The following is a 19,251-nucleotide window of genomic DNA, read 5'->3' as shown; positions in this document are numbered from 1 at the left end:
GAGAACGCTTCTGGTGGTTGTTAACGGGAATTTGAAAGCGCTACGTTACCGTGACGAGATCCTCTGGACCCACGTCGTTTCATTCGTGCAAGGGCAGCAACATCACATTACGCTACAGCGGGACAACGCCAGGCCACACACAGCTGGCCCAGCAGAACGTTGACGTTTTGCCCTGGCCTGCTGTATCTCCAGATCTGTCGCCCATTGAACACGTCTGGGATGAAATGAAGCGCAGATTACGGGTATTACCTAAATAACCGGTTACGTTGGCCGATTTGGCTGCAGTGTTGGTACAGATCTGGAATGCCATCCCACAAGCATTCTTGCACCGTCTGATAGGCTCCATGCGTCGACGTTGCCAGGCTTGCATTCAGGCAAACGGTGTACATACGAGGTTTTAACTTTGTGAACTTAGTATTGACCCCTGCTGTGTTTACGTTACTCCTGAGCGGAACTTATTGATTCCATAACGTGGAAAATGGAATGTAACTGTTAATAAATAACAAATAAATTGTCCCTGTTGTTATTTACACATTTATTTTTATAACACATTTTAGGCATGCACAGTTTCTATTTTCCGCTAGTATATATATATCCGAAATAATGTATAAATCATATTTCAGATTATTTTTTTACCTTAATTTAAGGTAACAAAATTAAAGAAAAACCTCGCAGACACTAGACAACTAGAAAGTGTAAAATCATGTTTGTTGACACACTTGTTAGCTCATCGAAGGTGAAACATATTTATTATAAACAGCGATTCAGGGAGATAAAGTCAGGAATAATGATCTCTCAATGTACATGCATTACTATATTAATTGAAAACCATTTATTTATGTTTAAATATAAGAAAACAGGATGCTTTCTAGGATTTCCCAGGTAATAGTGACAATAGTGCAGTGATCAAGATAGATGGGTCTGTTTGGTACATTGGTTCACGTTCTAGGTGACCACGATAAAACACAAAGTACATGTCTAGTGTGAACTCTTCATGACAATGTCGTTATACAGTATATTAAAACAACACGTTTGTTAAGTTGGGTACAATCTATGGCTGTGATGTACCACTAATGACAAGTAGTTGGTAACTTATAGTAAAAAAATACGTGTGTAAAGACCACTGACGGTTTTTTTGGTGATATCAAAATGTCTATATCTTTGTTTTTATATTCATAGATCATCACACTGTATTTTCAGGTTTTGTCGAGAGAACAGTTTTCTCATCGCGAGGCCATCACAGGTGGACTCGAGACTTTATCCTCGTGCCAGAGATGTTCGAACGACATACACTGAGAATACTGCGTGATAAACTGTTTATCATCTGTGTACTACAACTATATATACTTCTTAATTTAAAAAAAAAGTCAACTAAACACCATATTTCCAAATGACTTCTAGGCTCAATGGTTATCGTTCGCAAATCATCGGCCTGAGACAAACGTAAATAAATAGATTTGCGCAGAGAAATACCATGAACCTTAAAACTATGTGGAATTTATTTTAAACAATCTTTTCGCCATTGGCTTTTCCATACACACGCTTTTTAACAGAAAAAAAACTATAAATGATATTTTGAACTAATTTGTATAAAAAACGACGACCGTTGAAGCATGAACGACAATATTATTGATCGCAAACAAGGGTGTCACTGTTACTCTCCCGTAAATATATCTTCTGACGTTTCCTATGTTAAAATACAAGTTTTTGTGTGTTTAAAGCGCATTCCTGTGTTATTTTTGTCTTATAATACATATGTGCATGTAATAAATGTCAAAACATGTAAACCTTTGAAATCGTATCATAATAGTAAGACGATGTGTTCCGGAAGGGTCAGCGTCTTATACTTCATTGACAACATCTGCCATGTTAATATAGGTCAAATGAATGTCATGTTACGTCTTCCTAGTGAGAACGAAACAGCAAGCAAAAACTTACATTGCACAAAGAAATAACACAGTTCCTAATGCTATCATGTTGGCGACCATAAAACTAGTCGATAATTTCAAACAATCTGCATCTTTGGGAACCCTGTATTGTAAACATTAATCAATTATCATGATTTTACTCTTGCATACCGAGAATCAAGTACTGCACATCAACATCTTAATTAAGGGAAATATGTATGTAGCTATCAGTAACGGGAAAGTTCAAGATCAAAAAAAAAAATCGTCGTTATGCTTTTCATATAGCTTAGTAATAAGCCGTTCCTGTTTGTCATGCTGAAAGTCAAGATCTGGGACACAACTGCAGTAGAACATTTTTTGCGTCTTGGGTCCACGTTTTTAAGGTTATTTACTATCGATAAATGTTTCGTAATCTGAAAGTGATTTTGAAGGACATGACGAAGGATTTTGTAATCAGTCCTCATACGTTCTTAAATAATATTTAATCGGTGACAATATTTACAAGAATATATGTAATAGCATATGTAATATGTAGCGTATAACCCTGTTTCTTTCAACATATAATTTTTTATTTTAAGTACATATAATGGTCTTAACGATCTCAGCATATCTATTTAACAGAAACATTGACTACTAAAATGCCATATACAGGCAATCAATCAAATGTGAATTGATGCAGCGGTTGTATCAATGCATGCAATTTCAATGCGGCAGACGACAATGACTGACCGCCTAAAAGTCTTGCAATATTGTCAACAGTTGATATATATAGAGTCTAGCATTTTTTTATTTCAAGCCTTCATTGGTTACTAGTTTGAAATACATACTGACATGATCATAAAACATTAAGATCACTCTTAGATTGCCGATTAACCCAAATTACTGCTTTAAGTAGACACCATAATAGCATTTGCATCTAGCGCGTTACGGACGTCGCCTCAAAGAACATCATAGGGGGGAAATAGCTAAAAAGAACATGTTATTCAAGATTGAAAAGGATATAGGATGCTAATTTCTTCCTCTTGTATTTACCTACCACTACATTTCGATGATCGGGACGTCAAGGAATTTCTAAATTTCCTTCATCTCACAAAAAGCGTCCATGATCTTTTTTTTTTTAATTTGGAAGTGCATTTACTGTTCGTGTAAGGAATAAGCAAAAAGTCAATTTCTGTTTTCCTATTATTTTAATAAAAATAGTTCTGATTGTAGAATCACAATATTGTACGGTTAATATATCATTAGCTCTTTCAAAGACATATATAAAAGTTATGCAGTGGTGCATCACGTCAGAAATGAAAAAACCCACAAAAAACTGGTGCATTATTATAATTATAAAAGTTCCTATTCGAAGTGGCCACAGGCGTCATCTAAAATAATATTATGGGAATTCAATCATGCTTAGGCAATACTTTTAGGCAGTACCTCATTGTCTGTCGTGAGCTACAGACCGTCCCAGGTTAAGATGTTACCGCATTATAGCCATGAAATATTAAACCTGCAAAATTTCCGTGTTAATTTTTTATGTTACCTCCGTGTGAGGAGGGTTTGCACGAGAGTGTAAAAAAGTGAGGTAAAAAAAAGAAATTACAGTATGAGTGTGAAAAAAGTGAGAGAGAAAGAAATGAACAAGTGTTGATTTGTGAAGAAAGAAAATAGAGAGTGTTTCATGTATTGTGGGTTGTAGCTGGGTCAGCCCATCCCCAGACAACCCACGAATGATGTATAGATGCCTGGGCTATTCAATGTATATAAAAAACAAAACAAAACAAAAATGCAAATTAGTTTCCGGTTTACCAACTATTGCCGATAATCCGGGTCAGCGCTGGTTTTGTCCCTGGTGTCACTATGCAAAGTCTGAAATCGGTAAGGCGTTAGTTTCTTTCAACTAAACTCTTGTTGTCTGCGCAAGATACGCCGAACAGAGAGTCTGGTCGAACCCAGTGCTATCGTTTTGTGAAGTCAGAACGAGGCTTACCAGAATTCTGGTAAATGATTTCATTGGACAAAGGTAGACACATCCTTTTCGATTTTTCAAGTCAAAATGTGAGTGGTGTAAAATTACTTTGAATATTTTAGTTCATGTTCAACTGACCTGTACAAGCATTCCTTAAGTATCCGTATCTTCATTATTATCGAGAAATATGTAAGAAATGCTTCAAATCTCAAGAATAATATCATGTAATTTCATTGGCTATTTTACAATAATTCATGAAGCTAACAAGGCTATTGATACAAGTCAAACCAGATTACCGGAGTGAGAACCTGTAGCGTTTTGAATGGTGTACAGGTAAAATCTCACTTGCTTTGTATGCTTTTCTCCAACCTCAATCAGCCTTGTTGGCTTTGTGCTCAGTTATTAATTATTCAGTGGAAATATAAAGAGGATATTTAATGGTGTCTTCAGCAATAACAATTTATTTCACGAGTGTGGCTAATATTTTGATATTTTTAACGAGTGCGCAGCACGAGTGAAACATTTCAAAATATTAGCCACACGAGTGAAATATATTTGTTATTACTTGAGACACCATTACATTTTCTATTTATTACATTTTTAGAGCATAAAACATGAAAAATGTAATGCATTAAAAAAGGTCGGGAATCAGAAGCGTAATAATTAGCGCCGTATTATAATGACGTCACGCTTAACAACAAGGCTGTGCGCCATTTTGAATGGGATTCCGACGTTTTCTGCTATTATCTGGTGTGATTGCCTATGAAAATGTTTTTAATTGTATATTCATGTAAATACTTAAGTGTGTGTACCAAACATTTACCATAACAACCACTTATTCTACCGTCGCTTCATTTGAATCTGAACAAAAAAAAATCGTTGCCTTTGAAAACAGCGAATAGGAGATACCGTTATGATTGGTCAATTCCAAAAGATGATATTTGATATTTGTCACAGTTTGAAAGATATCAGTTTTATCAAGTTGATAGAATTCGATATTTCACTGGCAAAAATGTAATAAATGACATTATTCTGGAGATTTGTCACATTTTCTTGCATTGTTCTCGATAATGATAATAATAAGAAGAATATCGAATGCACAGGTACTTCAGGAAGGCATGTACAGGTAAGTTTTTTCATTAATTTCATTATCTTTGAAATGTTTTAATGGCGTTGAAATAACGTCCGGAAACGAAAGTAAAAACACTGGCCTCTGTTGATGGTAATTTTGACCAGGCTCTTGAATTACAAGTGCGCAAGTGTCTGATTGAACGAGACTAGTAAGGCGTTCACTAAGCCCGTCATTAGGGCAGTCACTCATCATTATAGACGACAAGGTCAAGCTCACTCAACATGGGTGTTCCGGTCATCTTATATAATTATTGTCGGGCATGTTACGTATTACTTATCAATTAATGGAACCCGATTCCTTGAAGATAACGCGATATACCGAGGATGGTTCCTTCTACTCGTATACATTATTGTTATCAGCCCAGAACCATATGAAGGTTTTGTCATATTGAAGTGATAGTCGGTTCAGAACAAGCTTCCATTGCTCTTAAATCAATTCAATAAGAGTTAACCCCTAGAGTGCCACAGAGCCTATTTGTAGGCTCTCCAAAATCTGATTTTTTTTTCTCGCACATTTTAGTATTTTTTTCTTTCAATTTTGCTAAAAACTACAAGTATTCCGCCTTGGGCCTCAAATTATAATGACCTCTTTACTACTATAGCTACATTTGAATGCTTCCGCGTAAAATGTAGTCCGTCCTTACATAGATTACAAGGTATTTCACAGTGTAGATTATATTTTATCTACAACATCAAATATCTAACAACATCTAAATTATACATATAGCGACAAACAGAACATTTATAATGCGAATTGTCAATTTCGAAGCAGTTAACACGCGGATGAATACATCGCAGTGTAAAAATTCTGCGAAATGTCACGTAAAGGTACAAGACAGATCGGACGAGATAGAAAAATCTAGCATGGGGTATAACGTTGGATATCTCTGTCTGAGGTGCGAGAATAATGGCGGCTCGATTGTTTTCTCCGTGGGTTCGACCTTATCCTCCTGAGAACCATATGACCAGATGGGCGGGGCCAAGTAGGGGAAATAAAGGTAAAACCTTTGAAATCCTTCTTCTACCATAGGTATTAAGGGATTTCGTCTCAATTTGCTCTGGACCATAATTGGGTCAAGGGAACTCAATTTTGTTAAAATGGTGGGTTTAGACCCCCTGGGTGGAGAGGGACGGGCCCAAATATAAGAAATAGAGGTAAAACCTTTAAAAACCTGCTTCTACCGTAGGGATTATTTTTTGTTATACTAATTTGGTCCGGAGCATCCTCGCGCAAAAAGGACATGATCTTCTATAAACGATGGGTGTGACCCCTTTGGGTGCAGAGGGGCGGAGCTCAAAGGGGAAATTGAGGTTTAATTAAATCTTTAAAAATACCCTTTCCCTTATGTACAATTTGAGAGATTTCATCCGAATTTTGCCTGGAGTATCCTTAGGCAAAGGGGTCTTAATTTTGTATAAATGATGGGTGTGACCCCTTTGGGTGCATATTTGCGGGGCTCAATAGGTGAATTTGAGGTTTAATTCTTTAAAATACTTCTTCTTGTGTACTATTGGAGGGATTGTTTGTAATAAGAATAATTTCCAATGGTTGCTTTATTATTCAGGTGAGCGATACAAGCCCTCTGGGCCTCTTGTTTTATTTTATTTCAACACCTTTGGCTTACAATGGTATACAATGATTTGTAACATACACAACGCTTAATGTATACGCATGCGTGGTTGTACAGAGGGATACAAGTATTATAGTAATAGAGGTGTACTGCAATTACATATAATACATGTAGCAACTAATGAAATTCGATGTTAGGTTTCCGAACAGATTTAAATCATGGCCTATCATTTGCTGAGTCATTTCAGGCTATAACAATTTCTGTTCTGATTTATAGACCACAATAAAAGACGTTTAATTGAATATTTTAATCGTATTCTTGAAGATTGGAACAAATGCCAACATCTTCCGCAAAATGTCTGCTGCAGTTTGGCTTCTGATGAGTCGAAATTTATGCATTGTCGAATATGCCTATGTAAAAGTGTACAAGGTCACTACGAAAACACTAATGCGGACTGCGTTGATTTTTTTTATTTGACAAAATGTCCGTGATAGGTCAGGTCCTGATTGGTCGACATTTAGATATTGACCGATGTTATAGATTGGGTATGTAGATGTATTATGTAGGGTTGTCATTGGTTAGCCGGTTAACCGGTTGCTCGGTTGAAATACCACGAACTGACTACCAAAATCCTTAACCGAAAGGTCGGACATTTACTTACTCCTTTTGGGAGCCCTATGTATCCCTGGTTTAGACCTACAAACTATCTGCATTTGTATAGATGCGACCAAAATTGGATAGTTTTGTAATAAAAACAGTGTTCAGGAATTACATGTCAGTGTTAATTTTGTACTCTAATTTAAACACTGAAATGAGATGACGCCAACACCATAAAAAATCAGGACAGTTTTTGAAAGGAAGCCAGAATACAAAGCTGAGAAATATCAACTTTCTGAGATAGAACGTGCCTTGCATGCGAGATGAAATATAATCTGAAAAGTACACACTTGAATGAGCAAGCATGTCTTAAAACGTCTGTCAAGCTAATTTTGTTATAAAGAATGATCAGTCACTTCATAAGAGTACTCCAGACGTTTATAAAGTATGCCAAGGTCGATGACGTCAAATGCAGCTGACAAAACTATCATGACAAGCACCGTTCTGCTCTTGTTATTCGATGCATACTTTATATACCTGGATGAACGCTAGACATACCGTATATAAAATAATATGCAAGTCATATCTATGGAACGCCATAGCTGTCACATATGGCATAAAAATACTATATGAATTGATATTTTCATTATATTATATGATTTTATCATTATTTTATTCGATTATATCATTATAATATTTGATATTATCATTATATTATTTGATTTCATCATTATGTGATTTGATTTTATCATTATATTATTTGATATCATCATTATATTATTTGATTTCATCATTATGTGATTTGATTTTATCATTATATTATATGATGTCATTATTATATTATATGATGTCATCATTATATTATTAGATTTTATCATTATATTATTTCATATCATCATTATATTATTTGATTTCATCATTATGTGATTTGATTTTATCATTATATTATATGATGTCATCATTATATTATTATATTTCATCATTATATTATTTGATTTTATCATTATATGATTTGATATTATCGTTATATGATTTGGTTTCACAATTATATTATACGCTGTTGTCGTGATATGATTTGGTTGTATCGTTATATTATTCGATTTCATCAATATATGATTGAACTTTATCATTATATTATTTAGTTTCAACATCATAGTATATGCTTTCGTCATTATATGATTTAGTGTAATCGTTATGTTATTCGATATTTTATCATTATACCATTCGGTCATCATATTATTCACAAACGTCATGATGCTTGCACAACTTCATTATATTATTGAACAACTTCATTTTACGTTGGATACAATTCTGACAAGCGTCTCCGCGAATCCGAAGTAAACACGGAACTTTTCACCGGGGCCCCTTTCTGCCATGTAACAACGTTAATACCGCCATTTCTGACGAACGAAGCTCGCTGTGCTGCTGATGCAATTTGTAAGTATAGCTAAAACCTCAAATGTAAGGCAGCATATAGGCATAGGCTTATCTTTCGGAAAAAGTCGTGTTTTATTTGTAAAATATACTGATTAAGAGAGTACTGAATAGGCTGAAATCCTATGGCTATAGAAGACACAGTGGCTAATCTCCACCATTAGACAGCAACATACAGATGTCAGTGCATTCTCGGGGGGCTGAGCGGATATGGTAGTTGATTGCATTGTACCCGTCCGTCCTTCCATCCTTCTGTCCTTCCATCCTTCTGTCCTTCCGCCTTGGCTCTATCCCCGACATACACTCGGGTAAAACACAATAAAGGGCCCAGGTAGAAAAGCTGAATGTTATAGATCTAGAGGCTTCACAATAACACACATCATTGCACAACTTTTGTTTTAAGTTCAAAATTTGTAGACTAGGTTGTTGGATATTGACACAAAATTTCAGCTATTTCTGACCAAGCATTTCTCAGTATGTGTATAATAATGTATGGAAAATGTGGCAATTTCGGACATTATTCTGTTGCACTTCAAATTTAAGCATTTTTTGCACAATTAATAAACAGTGTTTTTGACCCCCCTGGAGGCAGAGAGGCGGGGCCCAATAGGGAAAATAGAGGTAAAACGTTTAAAATCCTTCTTCTACCATAGGGATTAAGGGATTTTATCCTAATTTAGTCTGGAGCATCCTTGGGCCAAGGGGACTCAATTTTGTATAAGCAGTGTGTGTGGTCTCCCAGGGGGCAGAAGGGTTGGGCACAATAGGAGAAATAGAGGCAAAACCTTTAAAATCCTTCTTCGACCATTGGGATTATGGGATTTTATCCTTATTTAGTCTGGAGCATCCTTGGGCCAAGGGGACACAATATTGTATAAACGGTGTGTATGACCCCCCTCGGGGCATAGGGGTGGGGCTCAGTTTGAAGTTTGCTCCCGTTTTATCTCAAGAACTGAATGGATCTTTCTAAATTTCATATGTACTTACAGCACCTACCATGGAGTGCTATATCTTTACTTCATACCAATTATTTTAAACATATTCAGGTGAGCGATACATGCCTTCTGGGTCTCTTGTTTTTCACTGTCAGAGCACACAGTTGGGCCCATTATTGTGTTTTACCCGACTCCTTGCCATTGTAACTTCATACCTGGGGCATGAGTTTACTTAGGTGAGGCGGTGTGTCATGTATCAAAAGTAGGTCACTGACCTATATTTTTAGCTCACCTGCCCAAAGGGCAAATGAGCTTTTGCCGTGGTGCAGCGTCCTTCAACTTTCCCCTTTAAACAATTTCTTCTCAATAACAGAGAGGCCCAGAGACCTGATGTTGGGCCTGTAGCATGCTGGGGTGAAATGCTACCATGTTTGTTCAAATGAATGACCTGGACCTATTTTCGAGGTCAAAGGGGTCAAATAGCCTAAAATCTTTGAATGATGACTTAATAACCAAGAGACCCAGAGACCTGATATTGGGCCAGTAGTATGCTGGAATGAAGGGCTACAAAAGTTACTTAAATAAATAAACCTATCCTGCTCATATATTTGAATAAAGTGGTAATCAGCTTAGCATCCACATTACTGACCTTAAGTCTTAATACAGTTGCATTAGAAGCAGGTGAGCGATACAGGCCCATTTGACCTCTTGTTTTAATCAAGTTTTTCCGGCCCCCTAGTCGTTCCATCCCCTAATCGGTCCATCCTTAGTCGTTCTGCCCCCTAGTCATTCCGACGCTTTTATATAATGTCTGTACGTCAACAATTTCTTCAAACGACTGTTTCTTAACCACTGATTGGAATTTAACGAAATTTGACTGGCAGCATCCCTAGGTCGTGGAGATTCAAAATATCAATCATATTTGGTCAGAAGCCAAAAACGGTTATTTGACTATATTGCTTTAAGCGGCTTCTTCTCTGGAACTAAGAGATGGATATCAACTATTTGACTGGAAGAATCCCTATATAGCTAGGTGGTGGGGACTCAAAATTGTACAAATGGTGGGGCTGAGGGGCAGTTTGGCTATTGCTATAAACGACTTCCTCTGTAGAACTATGCCATGGATCTATCAAACATATTTGGTCGGAAGCATTCATGGGAGGCAGGGATTCAAAATTGTACAAATGGTGAGGCTGAACCCCCTAGGCTAAGGGGTGGGGCCAAAAAAAGTGTATTACTTGGAAATGGTTGAGATCCCCACCGTATTACCATATATATACAATTGCTGAGTATCAAGAGATGAATGCACATTTGCTTCCAGGATGGCCCTGGGGTCTTCCCCACCCTTGGAGACTTAACCCCTGGGTCATAACTTCGAAACGGTTAAGATCCCCACCCCAAAACTATATAAATACAATTGTTGGGCATAAAGAGACAAATGCAGTCATGATATTAGAATTGACCCAATGGTCTGTCCCACCCTTGCAGACTTAACCCCTGGGTCATAACTTTGAAACGGTTGAGATCCCCTCCCCAAAACTATAAATACAAATGCTGGGCATAAAGAGACAAATGAAGTCATGATATTAGAATTGATCCTGGGGTCTGGCCACAATCCTAGGGACCTAGTTTCTGAGTCACAGCTTGGAAACAGTTGAGATCCCCAACCCATGACCATACATAAAATTGCTGGACATGAAAAATCTAATACAGATGTGCTATAAGGATTGACCTTGGGGTCTGGCCTATTCCCTTGAATCTCATTTGGAGAATATTTTGCAATGATTGCTTAGATATCCAGGTGAGCTGGCCATGGGCCTTCTGTATTTGGAGGCAACATCATTATACTTGGTGACGGACTACCTTTATTATAGTGTAGCTTCATCATACATTGTGCTGTAATTGTGTGGTTGTAGTTTAAAGTCTGTATGCTTGTCTTTTCAGCCAAAATGGGATACGGACAGATGTCAGAAATACTCAAGAAACTTGCCCTGGGCCATGCATGCAATAATTTCAAAAAAGAGAGAATAACACCTGACATTGTTGGAAAACTGTCTGCATTTGAGCTGGAAATTTTAGGTATACCAAATTCTTCAGACATGATGAAACTTAGAACTGAATGTGTAAAGTATGGTCACTGTCCTCCTGCCAAAGTTACACTAAATGGTGGGGCCCCAGCCTACGATATTCCGAAATGTACACTCGAGTATCTTTTAGATAACGGTTTTCCAATATCTGACATATCCAAGATACTTCAAGTTTCTGAAAGAACAGTTTACCGTAGGATGTGCATGTATAATTTGAGTAAAATGTCATTTAGTAACATTTCGGATGAACTGCTCGATGAAAACTTACGAAAAATAAGTAAAGATTTCCCTTTTTGTGGTGAAGGTATGGTAAAGCAAATGCTGTTTCAGCAAGGTATTAAAGTGCAAAGATGGCGTCTCCGGGGTTCCTTGCATCGCATAGACTCGGAAGGAGTTTTGGAACGACGTAAAGGACGGCTCCACAGACGCGTGTACAATGTTATGGCACCTAATCACTTGTGGCACATAGACACTAATCATAAGCTTGTTCGGTGGCGGTTTGTAGTAGCAGGCGGTATCGACGGTTTTAGTAGGAAGATCATGTTTTTGAAATGCTATGACAACAACAAATCTGCAACTGTGTTTCAAAGTTTTTTTTCTGGTGTATGCGAATATGGAACACCAAACAAAGTCCGCTCAGACAAAGGTCTAGAAAATGTAGATGTGGCAAACTACATGCTGTCTAACAGAGGATTAACTGGCATGATAACAGGGAAGAGTACCCACAATCAGCGTATTGAACGTTTGTGGCGCGATGTATACGAAGGTGTTCTAAGTTTTTTTTACAATTTATTCTACTATATGGAAGATCAAGGGATTTTGGACTGTTTGGACAGTACTCATTTACAAGCCCTTCATTATATATATATGGATGAAATTAACAGAAGGCTATGTGTATGGACCAATGCATGGGATGCTCACAGAATGAGAACTGTGAAGACGTCCCCACAAGCGCTGTGGATTGCTGGGCAATTACAAAACACAGTTGGTGTTGACGTAGATGAACATGAATTACAGGACTATGGTGTAGAGGGTTCAATTCCTGATGTTCCGCTAGAAACTGCGCAGAATGAAAGGCCCATATTTAGTCCTCTGTCCGAACTTAATGACCGGTGCATACAGATATTGACACAGGAAGTTGGTTCTCCTAGCTTTAATGTGAATTTTGGAATTGGCGATTATAAAACCTCTTTGAGAGTGATACGTTTATACAACAGTCAATGATGTAACTCAAGTGAGAGGCTGTTTGGAATCAGCTGTTTGTTTCATATTTAAGAAAAGGTATGGTCTCAAAAATAAAGAACTAAACATGAGGCACATGGGGCCTGCATCGCTAACCTGGATATTTCAGTGATAATGGCAAAGCACTTTAAGTTATATACACGTATTACAAATACTTTTCCTATTTTGGGATTTACCTCTCATTACCATGTATTGCACTTTCCTTTAAATAGCATTTAGCTTTCTGGTTCGAAATAAGATTGTAAGCAAATTAAGTTGAAAAGCACTCAACGTAAGTCATTAATAACCAATCGACTTATTTTATTGGGTCCCACACATCTGCCTCTGGTGGAATTGAGATTAGAATCTGTATATATGCAATAAAAAGATTGTTTGACTTGTGTGCATAATAATTGTAACGTCGTGGAGTGTGTTTCCAGTGTTAGTGTATACTTTTTGATCAAAGGTATGTTCTGGTTACTCCATCTTGGATCCGTCTGGTCCTGGCTCTTGGCTCCTTTGGTTGTTCTGTTAACTACTCTACTTCAACAACAACTCGAGACAGAAATACAATTTAACTTTGATATTTATTCAAATCCCAACTTCATATCTTTAAACACTGTACACAATGGCATCCTTAATTAATATATAATAGAAATTGAGAATAACGACGGAGTGCCGTTATAAATAAAAGTGATGAGTAAGTATCCTTAATGGATACCTAAAAAGTAGTAAGGGCTAAGTGTCCTTAATATATTGTAACAACTTCGGACATGGATGTACCGAAGTAGGTTTTAATATTAGAAAATGTTTTATCTAAGACCTTTCATAAATAATGAACATTAATGTATGTCTAAGTAAACTATACTAGTCCAAAATAGGCCTAGCTTAGTATCACACCCGTGGTTAGGCGGACTTAGAATATATTTTGGTGTTATTCCTGGCGTATCATAACATAAGGTCATTAAGGAGACTTGTATCTATATATAGTGTATTGGAGACGGGAGAAGGTAGGCCTACTTAGTCACTACGGTAGTAGTTACCTCCATGGTCCTGGTGTTTAGCTGGACTCTGGTGATGAGTTTGGTTGCTTGGACTGTATAGGAGGGTATGAAAGCCTGGCCGCTTGGTTAGGAGATCATGGGCGAACTCCGTTGAATCTGCCGCGGGATCCAACTTTTATACCCTTCTCCAAAACTTCTGACCAATCAGAATTTAGTATATTCGGGTCTCTCGGCACAGAACACTATAACTAAATAACTCACTAAAGCCCGAGAGCTCCGAACGCACATCTGCAATGGCGGATGAGTCGTCTGTTTGACAGGCTTCGCATAGCATAAACATGGATTATAACCAAAATACAACAAATCATGAGTGACAACATTACAACCTATAAAGAGAATGTTCTCAACATACTAGGCTGTTGTATCTACGAGTCGGTAAGTGATTATTTCAGCCGTACGGAACAGAAACATGCGAGTCCATGTGAGAGCATGATTCTAAATATAGCGCACGACTGACGTAAACACATCACCGACTCGATGATTCTAAACTTGTAAACACGAACTGTTTCAATTGAGACAATATTAAATGGTATCATAATTAGATAACTTGTAACTAAAAGACATTTACTATACAGGTTGATTATGATAATAAATGTAGTAGACAAATAACGAAGTTATTTATCAATACACAGACTATAGCAGGTAGGCAAAAGTACAGTCGTTACATAACGGTAGTAGTAGTAATGTCACAGAAATACTATTTAATAAAAAGAATCTGTAATTTTTCTAATCCGGGTATATAAAGGTACTGGTACCTATATTCGTATATAATTATTCCCCGCTTTCACCGAAATGAGGGATATTAATTTGGGTCTGTCTGTCACGCTTCGTTTCCATGCAATATTTAACTACAACAAATATTAACCGATTTTCTTCAAACTTAGTCACAGTGTTAAATGCCTTAAGGGCTCGACAAAGTTCGATGACCACTTTCAGCAGACCCCATTTGGCGGAGTTATAGCCCCTTGAATAACGAAAAAACGTCATTATCTGCCGTTTCCTTGCAATAACTGCAGCTCATGTTAACCAATTTTCTTCAAACTTGGTCGATTTTGAAGAAAATTGGTATATAGGGATATTAGGGGCTATTCAACCGCATAGGTTTTGTTGCCATTGCAACCACACAAGAGGCTTCTGATTGGTGGAAATTCAGATATTGTTTGATTTTGATGAAAATTGGTATATAATAATATAGGGGTATAATTAATAAGGGGACTTCAAATTCAACCGCATATGTTTCGTTGCCATATCAACCACATGGAGGCTTCTGATTGGTCGAAATTTAGATATTTTTCGATTTTTATGAAAATTGGTATATAGGGGTATTAGGAGACTGCGAATAAAACCACACATTAAGTTTTGTTACCATAGCAACCACACAGAGGCTTCTGATTGCTCGCAATTTAGATATTGTTAGATTTCCTTGAAAAATGATATATATAGGGGTATTAGTAGACTGCAAATTAGATTCTGATAAATTCACTCAAATTTAGTATGTACATTGTAGGTGTACTATGTTAATGCAATCCTTTTCTGATGCATCTCTGCGACTATGGGGCAGTTTGAGGGCCATCTGTTATGGTCCCCCATTACAATTGGTACTTGTTGCTGTAGATATTAAGATGTTTCAACCTAATTCCTTATGCACATCCAACTCGTGCTGTTTGCCAACCAATGTGATTTGTGCATATTTACGGATAATCAATGAAGTAAAGGGCTTTTTTTCTTCATGTTTCAAGCTATACATATGTCTCAACAGCACAATACTCGCATGTTTAAACCTAACCTCAATAATGATAACCTACAATATGTCCTGCAAGCGGGGGATATAAATTCCACGAATTTGCTTGTTGTATATTATTACATGGCTTACAGGTAACTGGCCAGATAAACTAATTATGTATGTTTGCATATACTTGTATGTACATGTACGTCATGATTGTCTCTCTTTGCACAAAATGTATTATTCATGCTTAATTATTGTTTCAATGTATGTATTATATATTATCATGCTCTTCATTTTGGAGGAAATAAAGATAATGATACAGCAGAAAAAGATTTTGAGGAAATTCCTCTTTTCCCCTTTTGGGCCCCGCCCCTCCACTTCCAGGGGAGACGTTCCAACCCTCCATTTTTTTGACGGGCATATAAAAATATATTGAGATATGGTATATAATATTATATTGTAATGATTAAGGTTTATGCCCCTTTTTTGTATAAAATTGATTTCAAAGTAAAAAAAAATCTTTTGAGACCATACTTGCACCTTAATATGTGCAAATTCTAAGTTACAAGCAATGAAAGAAAATGAACAATGTGATGAACTACTTTATTTGTTGTCAAATATAGTGTACAAACCATTGACATTCTATGCCATTCTACTAAACTAAAATTAATTGAATATGAAAAAAACACATTATTTTACAGACAATTTATAATTTTATTACTGCGAAATCTCTCCTATGGGGGTAATGCAAGTTGCATACTAGTATATTTTAATGAATCAAGGTTGAAATAAATCACACTTGTCAGGGTTTCAGGATAGGAGATCAACAAAAGGTAATCAAATTTTAGCAGCTCAATATATTGGCACTAATGTAAAATTCTTCCAAGATATCTACACATAATTTACCCAAAGGTTCTCAACATATAAAACAAGTATATAGAACAAACTTGAAATGGCTGAAGTACATATAAATCATTACCAAGATTTATATTCCAAATATCTACTGTTTGATCTGTCTAAATCAATGATTTGTTTTGCGACGTTTTTTTATATACCGGTATATATACGGTATGCCTTTCAGGATTAACTTAAGTCCTTGTTAATAGAAATAGCTAATTGATCAAAATAGTTACTAATTTTACAAGTAAATGATAAAGGGGGGAAATGCTTCTTTACAACTACCAAAATTTGGCAACTTAAGTCACACAATTCAGTTAAACAATGATGTCTAATTGCCAGTAATTCTGTTTCTTTATAAGATTTTCTGGACATATCTAGAACAAACAGAAGATATATATAAATTTCTGTGGAATATTTAATATTCTTTGCAATACCATGATCATTTGTGGAAATAATATTCATTCTGTACTTTTTGATTTCTTGATCAATACATAAATTTAGTACAAAGAAAATAGAACTTTTCTTAATCAATTCTATATTTGTTTTATTCTAATGTAATACCAATGGCCACAAAACAAGTGAATCCAAAGTACTATGTACATGTATATATATCAACAAGAGACCCATGGGCCTAAACGGTCATCTGACTTCTACAGCAGTGGGTAACTACTTGTCAGTAGAGAAAATCAAAAAGCATTTAAAGCAAAATTGTAGCTAAGTTCCCCTTTTGGGATATCAATTAAAATTCAGTCAATTTTTCTCCTGTATGGCCCTTGGGATATATAAGGGTCAAATTGTTAACATGATAAAACTTATATATATATATTCCATAGTAATATTCAACCTGATCATAAAAACATTTACTGACAGTAAAATATTTAACAAAACTTTAACCTTAACCATCTTGCAAGAATTGAAGTGGAAAATTTACTGCTTTCCTAAGGCACCCTACATGCATCATCGTAAAAACTCTTTCAATCCAAGAATATAGGGATTGCTTCTACCATATCTGGGTCTGAAAAATTTCGAAATTTCAATAAATATGGCTGCTCTATCTTATGGGGTGAACATGCACATATGCTTTGGTTTGGTTTGGTTTATGGCCATGGATGGTTTCAACGATATTGGTGCAGGGTTTGTGAAGTAAAAAAAGTAATTTGTTTAGGAATAACACACAAGGCATGATGACTGACAGAATTCAATCAAAACAGGTCGCTTGAAAATATCCTTGATCTCAGGTAATTTAATAATTTTATACTCATCTTTTAAAACAACAAAAATGAACTGCAACTGGAAGAAGAAATATTAGCATCCTTTCCCTATACTCTCCAAATTCAACTAGAACTGTAAGCCAATGGCTAACTAATACTCCCCCTACCCCCATCATTTGCGACCATGGCAACCAAATGACATCTATCGTTTCGAAATTCTGAAAGTTGGTTGGTTGAATATACAATGCAATTTGATCTCATTGACCACAGATAAACATGGAGGACTGACATAGGCTTGTATGTATAAGAGAGGTGATAATGGACAGATGAACAACAAACATTTTTTTGTCAGAAACACACAGACCATTACCAAAAGTACATCCCTACAAAGTTTTAATGAAATCAGTACTTTTTTCTCACAAATAATTATAATCTATTGTACATTAATTGTTCCTTGCATTACAAAACAGCATATTTTGTGCTAAGCTAAGTTACTGTAAGTAGTTTTAATACAAAAGCAGATTTTCTCCTTTTCACTTCAACAACGTATGAAAATCAAATAATGACATTTTTGTTTTTCCAATTAACAGGTTTATGTATAACATTTCTCAGCAAAGATGCACTGCGCGCCTTATAGTATTCCAAAATATTTGTTTTGGAACGCGTAGTCGTACAAGCTAAACAATTTCTCATCTTCGAGCAATTTCACTGTTGCCGTTGGTCTTGGTAGATACATACAGCAACTACAGGTATTTGCAGTTGGGATGAAACTGGTACTCATCATTACAAACTCGATAGAAGGGCCAATGGAAAAACCCAAAGCAGGCTCGTCACTGGCTGCCGTTACAAACTCCAAAATATGTGATAATATCACACCTCTTCTTCCACCTAAAAAAAGGAAAAATAGGTGTAAAATTCTTATATGACAATAAGGCGAATTACAGTCTCCCACTGAATATGAAAGTGTATGCAAGTATCAAACATTATGACCTACTTTTGATACAGGACACAACACCTCACCTAGGTCAACCCATGCCCCAAGTATAAAGTTTTCTTCAGTGCTTTCATATAAAAAAAAATCAGATGCTTTACATTAGTTCTGCTTCGTCATGTGGGTCTAATCATCACTTCAATATTCATACTGGATGACCAAAGGTTAAGTAATCCATCCATAACTTCTTGATGATTCTCAGATCATTTCCAAAATTGGATCCGAACCTTAGGGACCACGTGGAACCTATATAATATGAGAATGAGCCACCCAATACTTCTAAAGTAATAGTGATAATGGTCACCTGTTGGCTATTTTATTTTTCACAATTACATTGTAGTTCAAAAATTAAATAAACACAACTATTGACCTAGGGTAACTTACAATGAAATTTGAGAATGATCCATTCTGCAGTACTTTTCAAGAAAGAGCAATAACAAGAATTGTTTTAAGGACAGACAGACGGCGAAGCAAATACAATTTAGCTGTCATTTTAGCATGCATAGACCTCTAATGATT

The 19,251-nt window shown here is 36.2% G+C and overlaps 1 protein-coding gene and 1 pseudogene across 1 annotated transcript; one reads left to right on the top strand and one right to left on the bottom strand.

Moving 5' to 3' along the window:
• The first annotated feature begins 8,534 nt into the window (after positions 1-8,534).
• LOC110446871 lies at positions 8,535-13,248 on the top strand. Its single transcript, XM_021492212.1, has 2 exons — positions 8,535-8,600; positions 11,477-13,248. The coding sequence occupies exon 2, from the start codon at positions 11,482-11,484 to the stop codon at positions 12,841-12,843; it is 1,362 nt and encodes a 453-aa protein (XP_021347887.1). The 5' UTR covers positions 8,535-8,600; positions 11,477-11,481; the 3' UTR covers positions 12,844-13,248.
• A 2,916-nt stretch (positions 13,249-16,164) lies between these two features.
• LOC110446870 overlaps positions 16,165-19,251 on the bottom strand; it is a 10,387-nt pseudogene continuing 7,300 nt past the window's right edge.

Source organism: Mizuhopecten yessoensis, unplaced genomic scaffold, assembly GCF_002113885.1.
Source record: "Mizuhopecten yessoensis strain PY_sf001 unplaced genomic scaffold, ASM211388v2 scaffold3023, whole genome shotgun sequence".
Lineage (NCBI taxonomy): Eukaryota > Metazoa > Mollusca > Bivalvia > Pectinida > Pectinidae > Mizuhopecten > Mizuhopecten yessoensis.
This window is presented reverse-complemented; position numbering and strand designations above follow the sequence as displayed.

What these genes read in the sequence shown, in the direction of transcription:
- LOC110446871 (XM_021492212.1), top strand. Translation starts at nt 11,482, where the DNA reads ATGGGATACGGACAGATGTCAGAAATACTCAAGAAACTTGCCCTGGGC.